The following is a 23,740-nucleotide window of genomic DNA, read 5'->3' on the forward strand; positions in this document are numbered from 1 at the left end:
CATTGAACCCTTTTCTGGAGGGTCCTCTCAGGGCCAGTTTTCCACGCAGTTCTCATTGGGAAATGCGGGTTTAAAGGACAACTTCTTTGGTGGGATAGAAACCTGGGCTTGCCATCACTGTCTACTTCCTGATGCACTCTTCCTATCAGGCCTTCTGTCCGTCTACCCTGAACTGTCCTCTCTGAAAAAAAGGCTGAATGAAACCCCAGCTCTTTTGGTAATAAATGGAAGAAAGCGCTGTGCATTTATTAAAACAACATGTAACACGAACTCCGTCGTTGTCCCTTATGTCAGGAATAGACACTGAAATACAGTACCTTATCCTTTCGTAGGTCTGTGAGTGTTACGGAGCCCCTCCCACCAAGGAGAGGAAGTGGGCCGCTGTATCAACCTGGCTTCCTTCCCTTCTTTATAACAATCGCCCGTCACACGTTGACCAGGCATTTTCATACAAAAGTTCCTTTACAAAAAGCACCAAATTGGCATACATATACAAGTATATACAAAAATCACATTTTAAAAATGTACAAAATATTCCATTTTGCACCAGCGTAGAAAAGTATCCAGTGTGGTTGTTTCAAGCACGTTTCCAACTCTGGTTCGTGACGCTGGACACGCGGTGAGGTCCCGCTCCTAGTTCCTGCTCTCTGAGCAGAGAGAAGACACACCTCCCCATTGCCCCTCCAGGGGCCCTGACCCCTCCCACCCTGGGCCTGTCACCAAGGCAGCTGGGCCCATCCCCACCCTCCCCAGTCTCTCTGCATCTAGACGGTCTCTCCCTCCTCCATCTCCTTACTGGTGTCCTGAAAGAAAAAGACGAAGAAACACAAGGTGAGATGGGGACTCAGGAGGATCCAGGGCTTACCAGGATGCAGTGACAAAATTATCAGACTCCAATTCCTGCCTGGCCTCTTCCTTTTAAAATTGCAATAGAATTTAGCTGCCTAAATGCTATGGATTTCAGATCCAATGCAAAAAACTCTAGAAGGCTACTTTGTATTTTTTAGCTGGGTTGGAATTTAGTTCCAATAATAACTTGAATTGAAAAATAATAACATTAGCAAACATGACGTTTCTATGTGCCAGACACTGTGTTAAATGATTACCTAATTTACTCTGATTACAGTCTTATCTTTTGAGGTCAGTACTGTTATGCCCCCTTGCATAGATGAGTAGGTCAAGACTCAGAAAAGTCGTGAACTGCCCAAGAACACACCGCTAGTCCGTGGTAAAGCTGTGATTCAGATCCCAGGCCCTTAACTATACTCTGCCAGGTTGGGAAACTCAAATACCTATGGGGCCAGGTGACATGAATGGGTCAAGCAGGCAGACTGACAGTGGTGGGGCAAACTAGCAAATGGATGTCCCATCCAAAGGAGGCAACCGCTTCCCAGAGCCAGCTCTCTGAGACTAGGGAGAAGGGCAAGCCCAGCGTTGTTAGCTCTTTCCAAATTTTGACAAGGTGAAAATCCAAAGTCTTAGTTGAACTCTTCTTTAAAAAACAACAGAAACAAAACATCCTTTAAAAAAAATCTACTAATTTAAAAAATGTTGACAACTAATTTTTAAAATTTTGAACATTGGGCCAATCCTGCCTTGTGGGTGTTCTCTTTTGCCTCTGTTATGCTGTGTCACTTTCTGTTTAGGAAGGTCATTTAGATGTAAAATGGGAGCTTTTTATTATGAATAGTTTGGGGGAGTTCTCTAAGAGTAAAGGGAACACGACTTTACCTTAATAGGTTTAAAACCCCTACAGGGAACAAGAAACATCACCCCACCGGCAAGCACAGCACTTTGCACTCAGTAGGGATCTCATGTTGTCACTGAATGAATGAATGAATGAAAGGAGGGAGACGGATTTCTCACCTTCTTCCTTCCCCTCTGTGGACTCTTCCTCTTCCTGATTTTCTTCTTCAATAAACTCCTCCTCTTCCTCACCTGTGTGTGACAAAGAACAATTGCATTAGGTTGGGGCTGGTGTCTCAGAGGAGAGGCTCAAAGGAGATCCAGGCTGGAGACAGCACTCGTTCCACAACCAGTCGGGGTCAAACGGCCACGTGGTGACATCACTGGCCCAGGAGGTGATGGGCTTGTGTCCTCCTTCCCCAACCTCCTCCTTTCTTCCCACACCCTTCCAAGTGAGGGAGGCTCAAGACCTCCTTTTTTCCAGTAGCAGCAGCAGCGTCTGTCACTTGATCTGCCTGCGACCGGAGGGACCTTTGGGGAAGCACACTGTGTACCGCTGCACATTTCTTAGACAGATCAACTTTACCTGGGGAAAATGGGACAAAAACGCCTTGATTCTCAGGGATCAGAGTCCTTATTCTGAAGGAATCTGCTCAGCCTTTGAAATCTGCTTGCCTAGCACTCCTTCTTCAGTGTTCCGCATTCCTTAGCCTACAGAGGCGTGGATGTGGGGCGTGGAGCCCTTCTGGGGCCATCTGCTCCTTAGTTGTCTGAAACTGAGCCTCAGACAGTGACTGCCACAACCTTTGTGCTCACTCTCCCATCCCGGGGTATCGCCTTCAAGCTCTACTCACAGGAGACGTGCCCCTTCCCCACCCCCTCTCTCAAGCCACTTCCTTAAGCCTTTGGGGGCCCTGAGGGGTCACTACAGACTCAGAGCATTTGCCAAGAGTATCTGGGGAGAGGCTTGAAAGAGTTAATTCCTCCAAACTGACAATTGGGATCTGTGCATAACCCAGGGAATGGTTTTGTGGTGGTTTAACCATTATCACAGTTAACTACTCATAGCAGCATTTGCTGAGAACTTACTCTGTGCCAAGTGCTTCCTTGTGCTAAGGACTGTACACGCACTGCCTCATAAAATCCCCAGAGGGCCCTCGGTAGAATCTGCGTGGGGTTACTTACTGGTGTGTGGCCTCTGCAAGTCGCTCACCTTTCCTTGGTTTTATTGCCTCAGTTGCAAAATGGAGATGACAAGAGAACTACCTCTTAAAGTTGTTGTATTAAACAACAAAATTCACGTCTAGGGCTCAGTGCCCCGGATATAGAAAGTGCTCAATAAAGGGTAGCTGTGGGTACTCTCCCCATGTATCCATGAGGACACGGAGGCTCAGGGAGATTACTGAAGGCAGTGCAGACAGTCACAATGTCAGACTGTTCACATAGTATGATCCACTCTTGACTATCTTAGCTTAGGGAGGGTGACAGTGGAGCAGATGCTCTACAGCAGTGGATACACCCAAGTCCGTTGACATCTCAGCTGTGGGATGCATTTTGTCCTTACCCAAGAATAGGGTACATTTGGGCTTCTGGGAATAGATTTAACACATCAGAGTCTGAAAGCTTGCAGGAGAGCAGATTCAGGAGGTGCCAAGAAGCTTTTCTCTTTCTCTTGCCAGCCCACTCACAGTTCTTCCCTGTTCCTGAACAACCTCTACCCCCCTTTCTTTCTCTCAGCAGATCATTGGAGCATCACCTCTCAGACAAATGCAACATTCAGCAGAATTGGATCCGCCCTCTCTTTCTTCTTTGCTAACTAGCTATCTTTCAACTGTGTAACCTTGAGCAAACTATCAAAATCTTTGTTCTCCATCTGGTTGCCTCATTTTCTCTTATTATTTTTCCTTTATTATTGTTATGGTTATATTGTTACAATTATTATATGTACGTTATGGAAGAGTAATCACAAACAGAAGCAAGGACAGAATATAGATAAATTAAGGTGCCTGAATATCCGCGATTATAGCAGTAAGAAGCTGAAGCCAAGACTAGCTTTAGGCGATAACTAGTATATGTCTAGCATCTTACAAAGGCTTCTGAAGCCATATCTTATTTGTTGCAACAGCATCATTCGGTGGTCATTATCAGTAGGCTCATTTGTTACCTAAGTTTAAAGTTAGGAAATGAAGCTCCTAACTTCAGAGGTGGAGGGAGCCTCCAAAAGGCAACACAGATAAGAAGTGGTAGAACCGGATTTGACCTTAGGTCTGCCTGACTCCAGTTGCCAAGCTCTTTCTCTATTGCCCCAGGTTCCTCCCTATAGCAGATCCATACATAATTAATTGAGCAACAATTGTGTACCAGGCACTGTGGTGGGCTCTGGGCTCATCCAGAAGTTGGCGGTATGAATTTAACTGATATCTGGGCGTCTTTGCTAGTGTATCTGCCTCTATGTGGGGCTCAGTGGGAGGGAAGCTGATTTTGGGGGGAAATAGCCCCTTACCTGTCCCAAAGTCGATGGCCCTCAGGGTGTCTGCTATGTGCTCTAAGTCCAAAGTAAAGTAGTCCATGTTTTCAAAGCCCTGCTCTATCTTCCCCAACTGGCAACCCTTGGACGCTTCCACAATGCTGTAGGGGAGAGAGAAAAAGGGGTGGGGTGGGAGCACAGTGAGATCTCTGGCCTCAGAGAAGGAAGGAGTTGTTTTAGCCCTAACTTATACCACTGCGCGTGCTTGTGCCCACACCCAGGCCTTGCACCCAGTGACTTCCCCTGGAGGATGGAGTATTTCCTCTCCAGTCACAAGCAGAATGGATGGTCCAAGAAAGCAGGGATGCAAAGGCCAGGAAAGCTAGCCTGGGGTGAGACCCTCCCAGCAGACCTAATGCAAAGGAGGAGGCCCTCTGGACAGAAGTCAGAGGCCCTGAAGGGAGTTGGGGCCTTGGATCATAGCCCTGGAGAGACACTGACCTTCTGATGAGTTGCTTGGCACTCTGTGGGGGAAAAGAAAGAGCAAAGGGTTAGGACTGCAGAGAGGGTAGCCCCAGGAAATCAGCGAAACCAGTGACTGGGCTCTGCAGATGGGCACTTGGTGCCGTTCCCTAGCCCAGCTGTGACCCGCTCCTCAGCTTCAGCAGAACAGAACTTGGATTTTCCCTCTGTCCATCGTCTGCACACATCTTGCTCATCATCCTAGGACCCTCCCGTTGTCCTGGCAGGAAGCTTGGATTCTAGGAGTATCAGTCTAAACCCTCTTAAACTCTGAAATCTTCAAGATGAGAATCATATCTAATCACCTTTTTATACCCAGTGTATAGCACAAAGCCTGGCCCACAGTACATGCTTAGGAAATTTTTATTGAACTTTACTCTTCCTTCACAAAATCTTATAGCTGATCCTTTTATGTTTCCCCCAAGAAGCTCTTCTAGGGTAGGGCTGTGTCTCGTTCATCTGTGTCTCCACCTCAGTGGCTGACCTACGGCATGTGCTCAATTAGTAGTCTCGAAGTGGACACTGTATTTTGCCGCTTGCAAAGCCATTTCGCAAACATCCTTTTATATGATCCTCGTAAAATCAGTTAAGAGGAAAGAAGGTAGGAACTGTTACATGCTCACTTCACAGATGAGAAAACTGAGGCTTGGAGAGCATTAAATGACTTGCCCAAGGGCACATTCTTTGGTGATCAGTGATGGAGCACGACCTGACCCTCAGACAGAGCTGTTGAGCGGAAGTGCCCACACCCTCCCAGTCCTGCTCACCAAGAGGAAGATGGCCCCACCGGGCTCGTCCAGGGACTGGATGGCTGTCTCCACCAGCTTGGTGGACTTCTCCAACTGCTCCCGGTATTGCTGGATGAGGGCCTCGTGGAAGCTGAGCTTCTCCTCCTGCTCCCGCGTGATCCGCTGCAGCAGCTCACTCTTCTTCTCGTCCAGGATGGCGTACAGCACGTCGAACTTCTGGCTCAGCTCTTCCTTCGCCTGGTGGCTGTTCTCCTGGGGACAGAGATCTTGGAGTCACATCCTGCAGGTCCTCCTTCCTATCCCCAATGCTTCCTTCTTGGGATGGGTGTGCTAGGAATAAAAAGTCTGAAGCTGGGAGAGATTTACTGCGCCCCCATTTTACAGAACACGAAATGAAGCCTTGGCAAGAAGAAAGCATTTGCTAAGGTTTCCTAGCCACTTAGTACACCAGTAACATTTGGAGGCTGGTGTCATAGAGAAAGCTACATCTTTCCTCAAAAGTAGAGACTCTAAGGTCAGATGGGATGACGTATGTGGGCCTCCCCAAGTCACACTCTTCCTCCCATTTTAGGACCAAGACCAGATTTGGGAAGCTCTGCATCATTTGGTCATCAGAGAGGTGGAGAAGCTGCTCCTCCCCTAGTGGCCTCCACATTGAGGCTTCCTTCTGTCCAACACTGACGCTACATCTTAGTTTCCTTACCTATAAAATGGGTATAATAATAGCATCTCATCAGACTGGGGGCTCTAGTATCCTCTGTCAGACTGGGAGCCCCTCCCTCTGTCAGACTGGGGCTTGTTAATAACATAACAACATTACGTTGTTATGTTATGTTGTTATGGGTAATAACAACATCCCTCTTCCTTCCTTTAAACCTATCCTTCACACAACTCTTTTGTCCACCAGAAATGTAATGATCCCTTTCCCCCATCTCATTTCCAGGTCCCCACAAGGGGAGATGGAAAATCATGGGTGCTTTTGCAGGGATAGAAAAGTTGCCTTCTGCCTCTACGGTCTTGCTACTCAAAGTGTAGTCCATGGGCTAGCAACTTGGGCAAATCCTGGGAGCTTGTTAGAAAAGCAGAATCTCATGCCTCATTCTAGACCTACTGAATCAGAACTTGAATTTTAACAAGATCCCAGGGTGGTTTGCATGCACATTAAAGTTTGAGAAGCTTTAGTCTACAGCACACTGGAGAACATTGTTCTAAAAGCTACTAGTGCTGAATAAATGCTGGGAATTATTGGTGGGACACTGCCTGAAGTCAGGGACGTGGTCTGTCTTGCTCACCGCCCCATCCTCAGCACCTCTGGCAGAGCCTGACACACAGCTGTCCTCAAGAAGCGTTTGTTGAGCAGGTGGATGAATTGATTAGTCAGTCCCTCCCCCACCATCCCTGCTTGAACATCCCAGAGACCAAGCTGCACTGGGAGGCTTCGAACCCCCAGGCAGAGCTAGTCGTCCCCTCACCTTGGTCACTTGACAGGAGTCCTCCAGCTGAGTGATGATGGTCTGAATACGGTCGTTCCCTGCTACCAGCATGGAGATACAGTTACTCAGCTCAGTCTAGATGGGAGGAAGGGGTGGGGAATCAGGAGAAGAGAGACAAAAAATAGTCTCAGGGCCTGCCATCTGGGGAGTGGCAGCAAAACGGCACCCTCACTCCCCTCTCTGCGAGAAAGAGCCTCTTTCTGAGGTGCGGCTCAGCTCCAGAGCAGAAAATATCAGAGGAATACTGCATCCCTCATTTTACAGATGAGGCCCAGAGAGGGGAAATGAGCTGCCCAAAATACACAGCAATGTGCTGGCAGAGGAGGGGCTTGTTTCTAGGAATGGAGGGATCCATAAAAGAAAGAGGTTGGAGAATTCTAGAAGAGAGAGATCAAGAGAAGAGCAGGAGGTGGGGAGGAAAGAGTATAGAAAGGGGAGCCACAGCTTACTGCATGTACAGCATGGTGGGGCTCCCACAGGCCCAGAGGCCCAGGGAGAGGACTCTCAGCTGCCTCCTGCTGCAGAGGGATCTAGGGAGAGGTGACCAGCACAGGAAGGGGTATCTGGGACCCAAACCACACTGGGTGGTAGAAGGCATGGCCAGAGAGGGCCCTGGTGGCCTGGCCCTGGGATCTGCTCTCTCCCTTGGGGCCACACCCAGATGCTCTCAAGTGGCTCTAAGTATAACTCATGAGCTCAGCCACCTCCCCAAGGAAGGCAAGGGCTGCTGGCCCTGCGGGCGGGAAGTCCCTCCAGGGGGACTATTCCTGAAAGGCCGGCTCAGCAGATCTACAGGGATCAAATCCGCATCCTGAATCGTATGTCCAGCAGGCTCGGGCTGGGGGTGGAAGTGGCTCAGGTCAGCACCTTTTGTCCCTGGAAGACACTCTGCAGTGGGGCCACCTCGCAGGCCTTGTGGACCCCAAACACCTTGCACATGGAGCACGTGGGCACCTCACATGTGAGGCAGTAGATGTTGATTTTCTCATCTTCATGCTCCTTGCACATGGGGTGGTTGCCTTTCTGCAGGGGCCGACTGAAGTGGAGAAGAGTCATAAGTCACGAGGTGGGAGTCTCGAGTCCCTGTCTCCTCCCCCAGCCCCAGGAGGCCACCCCAGATCTATGATCCAAGCTCTCAGTGGTGGGCTGTCCCAAACCCTTTTCTTTCCATCCTCTGAGGACCCAGGACCAGGGAAGCCAATGACACCACGACTAGGATTCAAACTCCAGTGATGGAGTTGGCCCTAGGCCTTGCCAGTACAGGACATGGGAAGGATTGCAGAATCCCAGAGTCATCTTGAGACATTTTCGAGAAGAGGAAACTGGGTCCCAGAAAGGTGAATTGACTTGCCCAAGGTCACCCAGAAAGTCAGGGCATGGGAGGCTAGAGTTCATTTGCTCTAATTATAGTCCCCATGCTCTTGGTTACAGCAGGCTGGGATCCGAGCAAAGCAATTTATACTCATGGCCTCATTGAATTCTATATTTAATCCACCAGACTGTAATCGCCATCAAAGCAGGGAAACTTGCCTATTCTCTTCACCCCTGAATCTGCAGTGTATAGTGCCTGGCATGGAGAAGGTGGTAATTAAATACAGGTAGAAAGAATAAATCAGTAAGCATGCCGTGAAGGTGCCCCGAGGCTCTGAGGGAGAGGCAGTATGTGTGCCCCAAGTCACACAACTAGGACATGGGCAACACAGGGCCATCCAATGGCCCAGCACAAGCCTTGATTTCCAGTCTGAGATTCTTTCCAGGGTCCAGAATCGCTTCTTTCTGTTTCCTCCCAAACACACACTCTTAGGATGACTTTCTCCCTTTGTCTCTCTCTCTCTCCTTTTAGGGCCTCTGGCACGTTTTCTTTGTTTCTCTCGGGGTCACTTCCTCCCCGAGATTCCATTTTTTGGGTCTAGGTCTTACTGCCCCAGCTAACTATACACTCATTTAGAGCCAAGAGCACATCTACACACCTCTGCTTTCCCAGCCCCTAACACAGCAGGCAGCTCAGAATGACTGTCCCCCATCATGTCAGTGCTTCCCCTCCAAAGAACCTTGCATGGCTGATCACACCCTGGGCATTATTGTCCCTTCAAGGTCTTAAATAGGCCCCTTTCCAGACTTACCTTTTTGCATCTTTTAGCCCAGGGCCCCCCCATGCTGGCAGGGCTCTCCCTTTGCCACCTGTCTCTATCCCCTGGGAAGGGAGCTCTGGGGTGGCAGTAGGTGCAGAGGTGAGGCAAGATCCTGAGGGTCTGGTACCTGTGTCCTCTGTCATCCCAGTGGCCTATCCTCCCAACCCCAGGCACCAACATCGGGGTTCAAATCCAGATTGTTCTGCCACTTACTCATTGTGACCTTGGACAAATGATTTCACCTCTCTGAGCCTTGGTTTCATCCCAGAGCTACTGGGGTCATGGCAGGAATTGTCTGTACTGAATGTGCAGTGCCTGGCACAGAGCAGACCCTCAATAACTATCATCATCGTTCAACTCTGTGGAAAGGCCTTGACAACATGCTCTTCCTAGGTCGACACTGGGTGGGCTACTATTTTGGAGCAATATTGATTTTATTATTATTATTATCATGATCAACGATATCATTGCATTTTTGTAGTGTTGAACTCTAGCTACGTAAGAGGCAGTAGCGGTTAAGAACGTTCACTGGGCAGTCAGTCAGACAGGCTCCCGCTCAGCTCCACCACTTGCTAGCTGAGTGGCCTAGGACAAACCTCTGATCCTCTCAGAGCCTCCATTTCCTCACCAGAAAATGAGGGTAAGAATGGTTTACAGGATTACTGTGAGAATTAAACAGGGATAATGCACGGAAAATACTTAGTGCAGTGCCTGCACACAGTAGCTGCTCAATAAATATTTGATATCTTTAACATTTCCCATCAAAATCCTACTTGACAGTCACAATAACAAATCTTACTGTCCCTTTCTGGAGACAGGGGAAAAGGAGGCCCAAAGACTTACCCAATATTCTACAGTGCATGAGTAACAGAGTCAGAGTAGCAAACAGTTCTCAGGTCAGAACTTTCTCAAGCGAGGACTGGTCTGTCACCTTTTTGGGGGGCCAGATACTGCCTGTAGGCAGGCACTTGGTGAAGGTTTGGGACCACAAGGGCCATGAGGTCAGCCGCCTGGAAGTCTTGTCAGGATGTCCTGATTTGTAAAGATCTCCCTGGTAGCTGTGTCTCTCCCCAGTTTGAGGCCCAACACTGCACAACTTCCACCACGCACAAATTCTGCCTGAGAATGAGTGGCTATTTCACAAATAGGGAGACTTGGAGCCAGATGGACCGGGCCCAGTCCCAGCAATTCTACTTGTCAGCTGGGAAACCTTGGGTAATTGACTTCACCTCTTTGAGCCTCAGCTTCCTCATCCATGAAATAGGGCTGATGAAAGCCACGCTGATCTATAGGATTGTCATGAAGCAGCAGCAGGAAGCATTCCCAGTGTCTCGCGCTGGTGTTCTCGCTATGGAGAAACTGGCTATGTTCTCACTGGGTGATTTCTCTGCTTATCAGGGCCACTTAGCTGGCTCCAGTGCCTCTCTCTCCCTCTTACATCTCATCTTTCCCCTGGTTTCTGTCTCAGTATCTTCCAGGAGGACAGCCTAATGTCTGGATCCCCTCCCATTCACTGGGTGACACCAAAAGCCAGGGCTGCGGGATAAGATGAGCCTCCGCTCCTGCCTGGGGAAGAGGGAGATGGCTCTCTGGATTGGCTAGCATAGCTCTTCCAGCTAGGGGACTGGATCCTGAGCAGATGAAGCAGGATGGGGCCTTGGAGAGCTGGGCTCAGAGGACGGGCTGGGGAGAGGGGATGGCCTCCCAGCCGCTGGGTGGACTGACCTGGAGCACTCCTGCTTGTAGATATCAATGATGTTCTCCACCAGCAGATTCCTCTGCAGGCCGTACACCCCATGACGGTCCATGATCACTTCATGGCGGCAGGAGGGGCATCGGAAACGGCCTCCAGACATGGACACCGAGCCACCCCGGTTGGTCCAGTAGGGATTTGCAGCCTGCTGGTGACAAGGGCAGAGGTGAGGCCTGGGCTCCCTCCTCAATTCCTTCCCTTTCTGACCTCCGACTACCCTTGCCCCTCCTCACCCCAAGATGACTTAAAGTTCCCTATCCTGAAATGAGAGAACCAGCCCGCTTACACAGGGAGCACCTGAGAAGTAACCAAGCAATCAACAGGTCTGGAGGTCAGCAGACCTAGGCTCAAGTCACAGTAATTCTCTGAATGACTTCAGGCGAGCAACATTTTCTCTCCAAGCCTCAGTTTGCCCATTTATGAAATGGGCATATAATTAGAGCCAGCTCCTAGGGCTGCTACTTTAAAGAAAAAGTAGTGAGAGATCATTCTGTAAAGTGCTTCTGGGGAATTTTGAGGCCTGCTTCCCAACCAGGATGCACATCGCTCCCATTCTTTTCTTAGGGAGATGAAGCCCCTCCTGCACCATATTATAGGGAACAGCTTCAAAGGGTAAGATGCCTCCATGGCTCAGTGCCTCTCGGCCACCCTCCTCCTAAACTCTGGGCACCCTGCCACTTTGGAGCTGGCTCCAGCCCCCAGGGTCTGGCTTCTCTCCCCTCTCCGCCTGTCTCTCCCACTTATCACTTGAGGTTTTTGGAATCCTGATTGGAGAGTCAACTGCGGTGCTCAGGACAGGGGTGGAGTAGCTACAGGCAGGGTGGGGAGGGGAAATGTGCGTCATGGAGAAGGAATGGGGCAGCCAGAGCTGCTTCCCTAGCCCCCTCGGCCCCTTCCAGAGGCCTCTGCAGGGGTTCACTTCAGAGGGGGAGAAAACAGCCCCAGTTTGGAAGGGTCCTGGGCTAAGAAAGAAATTTTCTTTTAGTTTTCACCACAGGAAAACTGAGTAGCTGCCTGGGGCCCCAGTTCTAGGCCATACCCAGCACTGACCTGGAAGATGTCACAGGCACACTTCCGGCAGAGGTTGTGTTGACATGGCAAGATGACCACTGGCTTGGTAAACATCTCCAGACAGATGGGGCAGATCAGCTGCTTCTCCAGGTTCTCCATGGGGTTCCCATCCTGGATCAGGCTTGACTTATAATCCATATTGTCAGGAGACGTGGGGACCCACCTGGCTGTCTCCTTCACCTGCCTCGCTCTAAGCAGATCTGGGGTCTTGCCTTTGTCACAAAATACCCGCCTGGAGCCTCTTTGCCTTCTTCTCCTGGAGCCCGAATTCTGCCTTGGTCTGTGGCCCCTCTGATATTTATAGCTGGACCCTGGTCACATGAGCCCCAGCAAGGGACCAGCTGAGCATTCCAATGCCAAGCGGCTGGCGAGGCTTGAGTTTCCTCCAGGCCTGAAAGACCAGCCCTCTCAAATCACATGTAAGGATGAGCAATAGCTGTTCCCTTGGGACGGGGGTCGTAAACAAGAACAGCTTGTTCGTGGACAGGCTTGAGGCAGGACTGGGTACCCAGAGTTTCCTCCAAAAATTAGTCTCCTCCCACAGTAGGCTGGTAAGGAGGGAGTGGGCCACTGGGATTTGTGGGGTTAATAGCCGGTGCCCTCTCACTGACCTAAATCAGGTCCATCCCCTCCTCTGGAGTCCTGGGCAGCTCCCCAGATGAGGCCCATCCCCAGCACAGCATGTTGCTAAGGCCTTGGTCCCGCCCCGTCCCCGCCCACCCCCCACACACCCAGGCTAGCCCATCCCTCCATCCTTCGGCCACTAATTCCACTTTTTTTTTTGGCCACACCGCATGTGGGATCTTAGTTCCCCAACCAGGGATTGAACCCATACCCCCTGCAGTGGAAGCATGAAGTCGTAACCACTGGACCGCCAGGAAAGTCCCTAATTCCACTTTAATACTGAAAGGGCTCCCTTGAGACAGAGTCTATTTCCCTCATTTTATAGATTTTGACACTGAGGTCTAAGAAAGAAAGGACCTTATTCAAAGTCATTTGGAAAGTAAGTGGCAAAGCCAGGAATCTTATTCATTCATCACACATTTTCTGAGTACTAACTATACATCAGGCACCAAGGTGATAGATAAATGAGTAATCCTTTTCCCTGCCCTGAGATACTCACAGCCTAGGCAGGGAGACAGACAGAAATAACTATCACGTAGGGCCACGAATCCCTACCTAACCACTTAGACATTATCCAGATGTTCCTGTCTGCTCTCTGCACAAATTTAAAATTTTCTCCATGTCCTTCTTGACCGTCGTCCATGTCAGCAGGTAGAAGTCATTAGAGCAGTTCCAACGGCTGTCTTTAAGGTAGAATGTCACGCAAAGGGACATTGGTATAAGGTGCTGGGGCAAGAGTGGGAGCAGTAACATCTGGCCTCAGGATGAGCATAAGAGGCTGTAGAACCTACAGGAGGAGTGTCCATGATCTCACGAAAGAGGGGCAGCAGGAGAGTAGTTTGACGGCCTCAGCCTGGAGAGGAGTTAATGGTTGGAACCCTGAGACGAGACCTAGTGAGTAGTGAAGGCAGAAGAGCCAACCTTAGGAAGGGGAATGGGAAGGAGAAGAAGAGGGGCAACCAGTCACAGAAAGAGAAGGGGGCCTAGAGGACAAGGAGTGGGCAATTTCAAGGAGAGGGTAGTCCCCCCAAAATGTCAATGGCTAGACTTAGCTGAGCACCTACTATATGCTGGGCACTGGGCTAAGCAATTCATACACATTATTTCATTTCATCATCTCAATAGCCAGCAACGTAAGAACTACTGTATCATCAACATTCCACAGATGAGGAAACTCAGGCACAGAGAAGTAAAATAACTTGTATGAAGTCACACAGGTTGTAAGAAGGGGCTCTAGGACAAAACCCAGATATGCTTGACTCAGAAGTCCAAGCTCTTCAAGTCTCTACTGAACTGTAGGTCAACACTGCCAGGCCAGCCAGGGGCTGGAGGAGGATGAGAGTTGAAAAGAGGCCATCTTTTCTTCCTTGCTCAGTTTTGTTCAGGCATAAGGTAGCACCGTTCTCCAGGAAGGAGGACCTTTTCACTGCCACAGGAGACAAAGGCTTCAGCCTATCGTGGAATCCCATTCTCTTTTGCCTAAGTGACATAGTTATGGTCAAGGAGACCCAAGGGCTAGTGTAGGTGGGCTAAAGATAAAGGATTTCCTCCCTGATAAAATGTAAAGTGCAAGAAGAAAGCTTCATTCTTGCCTTTGAATGAGGTTATGAGAGAGTGAGGCAGCTATCTTGCAATCAAGAAGGGACAAGTCTGAAAAGGAAATCAACTCCCTGAGAATGGCAAAGACGAACTACAGAAAGCACTGGGGTCGTTGTTGCCATCATTGTGCTGCCAGTCTACCCACCCCCAGAAGTGCCCTCTAAAATGTGAGATAACAAATGTCAGGACAGTGTCATTAATCTGTTACTTGCAACAGAGAGCACTCTATATCCATTCATGATTCCAACTCTTCTATGCCAATGATTCTCAAATCTCTAATTCCAGTTCAGACCCCTCTCTCCCTTAAGCTGAAGACTTGTTGGAGATCTCTACTGGGATGTCCCAATAGCACCTCAAACTCATCATACCCCAAACAGAACACACCATCTCCTCCCTGCCTCCCTCCCCCAACCAAGCTCCTGCTTCCGTTTTCCTTGTCTCATGTTTCGGTGGACAGCACTCCCATCCAGCCATTTGCACAGACCAGAAAGCTGAGAGCCATCCTGGGGCTCCTCCTTCCTCCTTCCTGCACATCCAGTCAATCTCTGCATCAAACATGGGTCCACCTTTACATCTTACTTGTCATCTTGCCAGCTGTGAGTCTGGCTCTCCCTCTGGACTTAGAAGACTGAGGGCAAAGACTGTCTCTATTTGTCTCTGTACCTCCAGCACCTGGCACGTAGTAGGCACAAAGAAATATTTCTTAAATGGGTGGATGAGTGAATGAGCAAACTAAACATAGAAGCAGCAGGGTTACTGTCAGACTTGGGGGAGATTGAGGTAGTTGAGCAAGTTTTTCTTGGCTGAGATGGTACAGACAGTGGAGCTGGGTGTTGGGGTTGATGGCATAAATCCTAAAGCCTTGGGAAGAAGAGGGACACTCCAACCTTTGAGTCGGGAGGATGAGAGAGAGGAAAGGATGGAGGTTAGAATTAGTGGTGTTGGGAGATGGAGAGAAATGTGCTCATATTGATAACCTCCGTCAGTCAAGAGAGAGTTGAGGTGACCTCTGAGGCTGAGGCAGGGAGAAGAGGAGCATGAGTGTGTGAAGCATAGGAGGAAGTGCCCTAGAGAGGGGTGGAAGGGCTGTCTGGGGGCAGAAGAGCCTCGCTGATGTCTCCCAACACGGATTTGCCATTTGAGAGGAGCCATTCACGTGGCTCTGTTGACTTTCTCTAGCCACACTTGGCAGTTCAGGTGCAAAAACCACACAAATAGACAGTGGGATCGACTCCAGCCTGGGAGCTGGCAAGGCCAGCACTGTTGAAAGTCAAGGGGTGAGAAAAGGAAATTCTCACATGGGCCATGCTGGGCAGCAAAACATGTCCTGTCATTTAATCTTCACAACAGCCCTGCAAGAGAGATATTTTGATCTTTGTTTTTCCCAGGAAGAAATGAAATTCAGAGACTTAATTGGCTTGGCCAGAGTCACACAGCCACAAGTAGCAGAGCTGAGCTGGGGTTCACATCCAAGGTAGCCTGACTCCTAAACCTGTGCTCCTCACACTGAAGCATTTATTTAGTGCTTATTGCACATCAGGCACTGTGCTAAGCCCTTTCCATCCATCCCTCTCCCTTTTTTTTTTTTTTACTTTTTGGCCAGGCCGTTTGGCATGCAGGGATCTTAGTTCCCCGACCAGGGATTGAACCCGCGTCCCCTGCAGTGAAAGTGTCCAGTCTTAACCGCTGGGCTGCCAGGGAAGTCCCTCCATCCTTCCCTCTTGTTCAGTCTTCAAAATAACTCAGTGAGGCAGGGATCATGATTTTCCCTGTTTTGCAGCTGAGTTATAGAGGCTCAGGGCGGTTAAGTCACTTGGCCAAAGTCCCCCAGCCAGTGAGTGGCAGAGCCAGCATCAGAAGCAGGAAGTTATAAAACAGTATCCTTACCAGTTATTAGAACATGCTGTGAAGCTATGGACTGACAGACGAAGACAAACGTGGAATATCAGTGGCGCATCTGAGCCCAGAGCTCTTAACTACCACATTTTACTGCTTCGCTCTTTGCAAGTCTCCATGCATCTTCATTTTTACTGCTTATTAATGAAAATCCCAAACATAGAAAAGTAGATAGAATGGTATAATGAACTCACGTGACCAAACCCAGATTCAATTCTTTTCAGCATTTCCCCAGTCTTACTTCATCTATACCCGAACAAACTTCTATTTTCTAGAATATTTTAAAGCCAATCTTAGTCATCGAGTCATTTCACCCATAAGTACTTTGGTAAGCATTTCTAACTGATAAGGATTTTTTTTACATAATCACATGCCATTATCATAGCAAAGATAACAAAAATTTCTTAATATTATCTAAATCCCAGACCATTTTCAGAGGCTGCTGATTGTCTTAAATGTCTTTTTTTAAAATAAATTTTATTTATTTATTTATTTTTGGCTGCATTGGGTCTTCGCTGCTGCATGCAGGCTTTCTCTAGTTGCAGCGAGCGGAGGCTACTCTTCGTTGCAGTGCATGGGCTTCTCATTGCAGTGTCTTTTTGCGGAGCACGGGCTCTAGGCTCACAGGCTTCAGCAGTTGTGGTACGTGGGCTCAGTAGTTGTGGCTCGCAGTCTCTAGAGAGCAGGCTCAATAGTTGTGGCACACGGGCTTAGTTGCTCCACGGCATTTGGGATCTTCCCGGATGAGGGCTCAAACCTGTGTCCCCTGCACTGGCAGGCGGATTCTTAACCACTGAGCCACCAGGGAAGCCCTCAAGTGTCTTTTTAGTTAGTTTGTCAAATCAGATCCAAATAAGGTCTTACACGTAGCATTTTGTTGGTTTTTTTCTCATTAATCTCTTTTAATCTATAACAATCGCCTTCCCTACCATTCTTTGTGCCACTGATTTGTCCGAGAATGATCATGGCTATTATGATTCTCTTTTTGACATATCAGGAACTGAAGTTCAGAGAGGTTAAGTGATTTATGGAGGGTCACCCAGCTAAGAGACAGACTTCTCATTTGGGACTGCCCCCAAAGTCTGTTACTAGTAGGAGGAGATTTAGTGCCAGAGGGGGTCCCAGCTGAGTAGCCATCAGGCAAAGCAGCAGGGAGAATGGTTTGGGCCTGACAAGGAAAAGGTAAAGATGGAAGGTGATAGCAATACTAACACTATTTTTGACTGATTCAGTTCTCGCAAGGGGCTGGGCATCTACTCAGAGCTCCATGGCACTATTTCTTTTTTTTTTTTTTAACTTTTGGGTTGATTTATTTTATTTATTTATGGCTGTGTTGGGTCCTCGTTTCTGCGTGAGGGCTCTCCCCAGTTGTGGCAAGTGGGGGCCACTCTTCATTGCGGTGCGCGGGCCTCCCATTATCGCGGCCTCTCTTGTTGTGGAGCACAGGCTCCAGACGCGCAGGCTCAGTAATTGTGGCTCACGGGCCTAGTTGCTCCGCGGCATGTGGGATCTTCCCAGACCAGGGCTCGAACCCGTGTCCCCTGCATTGGCAGGCAGATTCTCAACCACTGCGCCACCAGGGAAGCCCCCATGGCACTATTTCATTCAGTCCTAGCCACAACCACGAGTAGGTCATACTTATCCCCATTTTACAGATGAGGAAACTGAGGCACAGCTTGGCATATGGAGTTGCCCCAAGTCCCACAGCTAGTGTTGGCAGATCTGGAATAGGCCAATTTAACCCCAAAGTCTGTGCTCTTTTTGATTGTCACTAGAGAGGGGACTTTTCAGAAACCTGAGATTTTGAGGCCTCTTGGTTGGGGGAGAAAACCCTGGCCTGGGGCCCAGACACCTGGGCTCCATGTCCAGCTTTGCCAGAGACAAGCAATGTGATGCCCAGTAAGCCACACCCACCTCCAGTGTCTTCATCTGCCAAATGGAGCGAGCATAAGAGATGATCCCTGCAGGTCTTTGCCCCTCCCCAGTGGCAGGGTTCTCAGAGGAGCTCTTCCCAGGATGGATGATGCAGACCTGGGGGCAGTGATGCTGGGGAGGAACCACCCTCCATCTCCCCTTTCATTTCCACATACCTTGGGCTTGCTTAGATGTTTTCTTGGTACATCATAGAGCAGATCCTTTCCACGGGTGTGGTGTGTGCCGTTCTCCCTGCAGCCCCCATGACCTTCCCCGGAGGGCTGGGCCTGCCCCGCCTCTTCCTCTGGATTTCGCCTTGAGCTTCCTTCGTTCCTGGAGTACCCTCAGAAAGGGTGTGGGATGGGCACTGTTTTTCTTATGGTTTGAGATCCCTGTCACATGCTTTGATGTCATCCTCGTTGAAGAATCATCCCAAATCACAGGATCAAACAGATAGGTCACTGGATCCAGAGGCTAAAGCCAGAGCAGTTGCCAGAGGCAGGTCCATGGGGTCTAGGTCATGATGCAGTGCCCCAGGTGCCAGGGCAAAGCCCACTGGGCCTGGAAGGGCAGCAGAGCATCTCAGGATCTCACCACTCAGGGCTGGAAGCCCTATGGGCCTCTTCCCCCTATCCCCAGATCCAGATGACCATTGTGGGCAGCTACAAGGGCTCTGGGGAGTGGATGGCATTTAGGGAAAGGGACTGCCCCAGTGACAGGGAACATGGGTTGCGAATAAGGTCTGGAGGGGGCTCTACATAAATGATCCTGAACTAAAGTATCAAAAGTGCTTTATAAACAATGAGATGCAATAAACCCTTACTATAAGGCCCTGAGAGTGCAGAGCAACAAGGAAGAGGCTGCCAGGCACTAATGGATCTGGGTTCAAGTTTAGGCTCCTCTACATTTCAGTTCTGTTACTTTGAGCAGATTATTTAACCTCTGTACCTCAGTTTTCTCATCTGTAAAATGAGAGTTAGGCAGAGTAAAGGTATCTCTGGGTCTTTCCAGCCTGGAAAGTCTAGGGTTCTGGGTGACTGTTGCCAACACTCTACCCCTTGCTGAAAATTCATGGTGCAGAGGAGGGACTCAATTTGCCCAGGCACATGGCACACATCTGGCAAGTGACAGACACTCAGCAAACGTTGTTGCTAATATTCTCTGTCAGGGGACTGATACTGGCTGACATTTATTGAACAGTTACTACGGATGACCCCATGCATGGTCTGTGTGTTATCTGTTGCTGCACAACTTATTTTCACAAAAATTAGCAACTTAAAACAATAATAAACATTTATTATCTCACACAGTTCCTGTGGGTCAGAAATTCAAGAGCAACTCTTTATTAACTTATGAGGTCAATACTATTGTCATGTGGTTCCAGCTCAGTGTCTCTAATGAGGTTGTAGTGAAGATGTTGGCTGGGAGTACAGTTCAGTTAATCTTAAGGCTTGACTGGAGCTGGAGGATCCACTTCCAAGATGACTCATTCACATGGCTGGCAAGTTTGTGGGAGGTGTCAGTTCCCCAGCAATTGTATCTCTCCACAGGGCTGCTTGAGCATCCTCGTAGCATGGTGTCTGGCTTCCCCCGCAGAGAGATTGACCTAAAAGAGCAAGACAGAAGTTGCCACCAGCAAAGCCCATTAACAATTCCCAGGAAATACAAATAGAATCTGGGTAATAAAATAGTGTCTAACCTTTTTCTTCCCCCTTTGTGTTTAGTCTAGTTTCACTTGCTCATAGGGTACCGCATGCAGAGGCCTTGCACCTGCCACTTCAGACCAAAGCTCCTAGTGTAAAATGGCTGCGCCCAACACTTCAGCTCGATGGGCCGTGTGCAGAAGCGCTGCACACGACACTGCAATTCAAGATGGTAGTGGTGGGCCCTGTGCAGGGATGCTGCGCCCAGCACTGCGATCTGGGCCTGTGAGCAGCACAGCTGCACCTCTTCCACAAGAGCTCTGCCCCTACTCCCTGTGGGCAAGAACCCTGTAAAGCAGCCCTGCTGATGGCCTTTTGAGGAGAGCGTGTGCTCTAGAACATGAGCTCACACCTCTCCATTCCTCGATTAAAGAATAAAGCTTTCATTTGCTTCTGAACCAAACTCAGTCTTAGAACTCGGTCTCGTTCTATTGGCTTGAACTACATTGGGGCTGAACGACCCTTGTTGGGGACCAACTTGGGAGGGTCAGTAACAAAATTTTGGCATCCCGGATGGGACACACCATGCCCTTTTAACCTGCACCTATCCACAAGGCTCTGAACTTGCCCTGGCTCCAGCAAGAGGATGGCAGAGGCTTTGGGAGGTCCACCTGAGAATGATTGACTCTGATCTTTGAGTTCACTCTGGCAGGGTAGAACTGCAGCAGGCTTCAGTCAAATTCGGTGTAACTCTGCCCAGCACACTGATACCGGGTGTGGTGCACACACAGCACGGCACTGAGTCATCTGGACTGCGCCCCCTTGAGGGGATCACACTGTGGCATCACTGGGGATTGGAGACTGAAACTCGTGCATGTCTGCCCACTGCCTCTGACTGGTTTTTTTTTTTTTTTAAACATCTTTATTGAAGTATAATTGCCTTACAATGGTGTGTTAGCGTCTGCTTTATAACAAAGTGAATCAGTTATACATATACAATATGTTCCCATATCTCTTCCCTCTTGCATCTCCCTCCCTCCCACCCTCCCCACCCCACCCCTCTAGGTGGTCACAAAGCACAGAGCTGATCTCCCTGTGCTATGCGGCTGCTTCCCACTAGCTATCTATTTTACATTTGGTAGTGTATATATGCTCTGACTGGTTTTTTTCTCCGTACCAGACACCCGGGGAATGTTGGGGACCTGTGAACAAGGGGGAGCTACAGCAGTCTTCCCACTGTCTCGCCAGTGGTGCACCTCTTGGCCCCTGTACAAGGCAGTGTGGCTGCACCTGGGCTTTTTGTTCTCCTCGTCGACCTCCAGGGGTCAACAATAGCATTCTCTATAGTCATTTCAGTTTGATAAAGGAAAGTGGCCAGCCCTGTGAGCCAAGAGGTGAGACTGGGAAAAGGCCCATGTAATGAGGATGCTTGACAAAATGGAACAAGGACACTCAATCCAAGTTCAGGAAAAGGCTCCAGGGACACCTGAGTGCAAAAGGATCCCAAAGTAGGTACGTGAGCAGTAACTTGACCTCTTCTGGTCAGTGCTAGTTTCTCTGAAGTGGGCTGGGGAGCCCTATGAACTACTCCCCAAAGATAACAGAGCTATAGAGGAAGAAAAGTCAGAGGATAAAAAGGCCCAGAGTCAAACCCACCTACTGGCTATTACCCTCCAATGTCAACTGGTCAGTACAGGAATCTGGACTAACTGCCCACAGAGACTCTCAACTCCAGTAAGTGACCCCTGGCCCCTACCAAGGGGGCTATCTCAAGCCAAGGAAACTAGGACCCAATCAGTGAGCCATATGTAAAAAAGAGGGACCCTGGAAGAGAGAATGTCCTTGCCACCCCTGAAGGGGGGCAGAAATGGCAGATTCTGGTCACTACCCTTGAAGGCAGATGGTCCAAATAGATGAAGAAAGACAGGCCAGGGGGCTCCTAAGCTGGCATTCCAATTGACCCCCGAGGAGCCCCGCTGACACTGCACATAGAGGGGAAAGCCTATTGAAGTTTTAGTTGACACTTACTCGGTTCTGAACCCCAGATCAGGGAAAACTGGTCACAAGACTTGTAAAATGATGGGGGTAAAATGTAAAATGGTTCAGGGAAGGCCCAAGAATGGGCATTCATAAAGCCATTAGAATGTAAATTGGATGCACACATGCTCACGCACCATTCTTTCCTGTATGTCCCCAAATGCCCTATACCCTTGCTAGGAAGAGATATTTTACACAAATTGGGGGCTACTATCCACCTAATGGGAGACAAATTGGAGACTGGTATTCCCTTAGATAAAGGCACAAGATGATAATGTTAATAGCTGAGGACAAACCTCCCTGGACAAAACAATAATGGTCCAGCATTTGTGTCTCAAGTGATAAAGGGGATAACGGGTGCCTTGGGCATAAAATGGACCTTGCACTCAGCCTGGAGGCCCTAATCACCAGGGAAAGTAGAGAGATCCAATCAAACCTTGAAATGGGCCTTAGTCAAGCTATGTCAGGAAATCAAAGAAAATTGGGTTAAGTTGCTATTGATTGCCCTGCTCTGCATTCAGTTAACCCCAAGAGATAAGTTTAAAGTTAAGTGCATTTGAACTCATGTCTGGTAGACCCATTCCCAAGCCCAAGAGAAGGGACACCTTAGCCCCCATGAAATGGAACAACTCAAGTATGCCCTCCAGGTAGGAGAAACCATGAAAGCTGTCAACAAATAAGGTAACCAGGTGCTTCCCACACCCTCTGACCTGGCCCTACACTCCTTCCAGCCAGGAGACTGGATGAACCTAAAAACCTGGAAAACTGGCAGCACACAAGATACCCTGGTAATTGCTGCCATCGTGCTGAGTCTTCTTTGCCCCCCCTCCACAGACACATTTACCCCAGTGCTTGCAAAATGAGGGCCCTATACTTCCAATTTATACTTCCCATTTGGGGAATTAAAACGTCCTCCCCACTGTCGCCCCATGGCAAAAAACTTTCTTCTATAACATGATCAGAGATATTCAGGAAGGACGGAACTTCACTGATTGTTGGATCTGTCACGCCCAACATGAAACAGGAAAGGACCGTCAGACATATTTAAGAGGAACCCCAATAACCAAGGAGGAAGCATTAAATAGCACCCTCTTCCCAGCAGGCAGTAAATTGTTAACAAGTTGAAGTCGCAGCTGGTCCCAGCTGTGACACTTAGGGGTCAATAGCACCAACAATTATGTGACTCAGGCAGTCCAACGAGGGAAAACAGTCGAGTTTGGTACCTGGGTACCCTAATAGGACCCTGGATATACTTAAATGGATGAAAAACCAGAGCACTGACCCTTCAAAGATTCAAACCAATGACACAGGGCTGGTGCACTTACGAAGAGGATACGTGTTCTCGGGTAAGCCCCCCAACTCAACATGGGGCTGGGCATCTCAGTGCTTAGAGGGGATATGTCACCATAAGAACTGTGGGACCAGATCCAAACTTTAATTAAGTTTACAGTCGGGGGACTTCCCTGGCGGTCCGGTGGTTAAGACTTCGCATTCTAACGCAGGGGGGTGTGGGTTCAATCCCTGGTCGGGGAGCTAAGATCCCACATGCCTAGTGGCCAAAAAACCAAAACATAAAAAAACAGAAGCAATATTGTAACAAATTCAATAGAGACTTTTAAAATGGTCCCCATCAAAAAAAAAAAAAAGTTTACAATCAGACCATTACCCTTAGGAAGAAGCCACGACATTCCAGAAGAGTCACAGGACTACTAATTGCAGGAGTCATTGCACTCATAAGGGTGCTAGTGATCCTGGCCAGGGGAACCATATATAACACTGTCAATGTAAAAAACATAACAGCCACAGTACAACAGTGGCCAATGAGACTGGACTCAACTTCAACTTATTAGAAAAAATTTGACATGTGAAGCAGGACAAACCCTTAAACCCCATACAAAAATCTGTTGGCTCACTGGCTGCTATGGTCCTAGATAACCAAATTGCCCTAGATTATCTGTTAGCTGACCAGGGAGGGGTCTGTGCACTGGCCAATAGGTCAAGTTGCTTTCATGTTAATGCAAGTGGCCTGATTGAAGAAAGTGCACACAGGCTACTAGGAAAAGCAACTTGGCAGACAGGCCAGGCAGCCTCATCTGGCCCAACAAATATGCAGCAGGTGAAACAGGCCCTCCCCAGTGTCACTTGGTTTCTACC

The 23,740-nt window shown here is 49.0% G+C and overlaps 1 protein-coding gene across 2 annotated transcripts; it reads right to left on the reverse strand.

Annotated features, from left to right (window-relative positions):
• Positions 1-212: 212 nt before the first annotated feature.
• On the reverse strand, positions 213-12,153 carry TRIM63 (tripartite motif containing 63). Of its 2 annotated transcripts, none has more exons than XM_059916009.1 (9): positions 11,853-12,153; positions 10,775-10,947; positions 7,785-7,953; positions 6,897-6,992; positions 5,443-5,676; positions 4,655-4,677; positions 4,190-4,314; positions 1,867-1,938; positions 213-803 (listed from the first exon to the last, which is right to left on the reverse strand). In XM_059916009.1, exons 1-9 carry the CDS (start codon positions 12,009-12,011, stop codon positions 793-795), a joined length of 1,062 nt encoding a protein of 353 aa, XP_059771992.1. In that variant the 5' UTR covers positions 12,012-12,153; the 3' UTR covers positions 213-792. The 2 variants fall into 2 exon arrangements, with proteins under 2 accessions (XP_059771992.1, XP_059771991.1); XM_059916008.1 differs by having other exon boundaries at positions 10,775-10,950.
• Positions 12,154-23,740: the final 11,587 nt, after the last annotated feature.

Source organism: Balaenoptera ricei, chromosome 1, assembly GCF_028023285.1.
Source record: "Balaenoptera ricei isolate mBalRic1 chromosome 1, mBalRic1.hap2, whole genome shotgun sequence".
Lineage (NCBI taxonomy): Eukaryota > Metazoa > Chordata > Mammalia > Artiodactyla > Balaenopteridae > Balaenoptera > Balaenoptera ricei.

What these genes read in the sequence shown, in the direction of transcription:
- TRIM63 (XM_059916008.1), bottom strand. Translation starts at nt 12,011, where the DNA reads ATGGATTATAAGTCAAGCCTGATCCAGGATGGGAACCCCATGGAGAAC. An exon ending in GCCAAGCAACTCATCAGAAG is followed by an intron (nt 4,315 to 4,654) that starts GTCAGTGTCTCT and finishes TCTCCCCTACAG; the next exon opens with CATTGTGGAAGCGTCCAAGG. An exon ending in GGCCATCGACTTTGGGACAG is followed by an intron (nt 1,939 to 4,189) that starts GTAAGGGGCTAT and finishes TGTCACACACAG; the next exon opens with GTGAGGAAGAGGAGGAGTTT.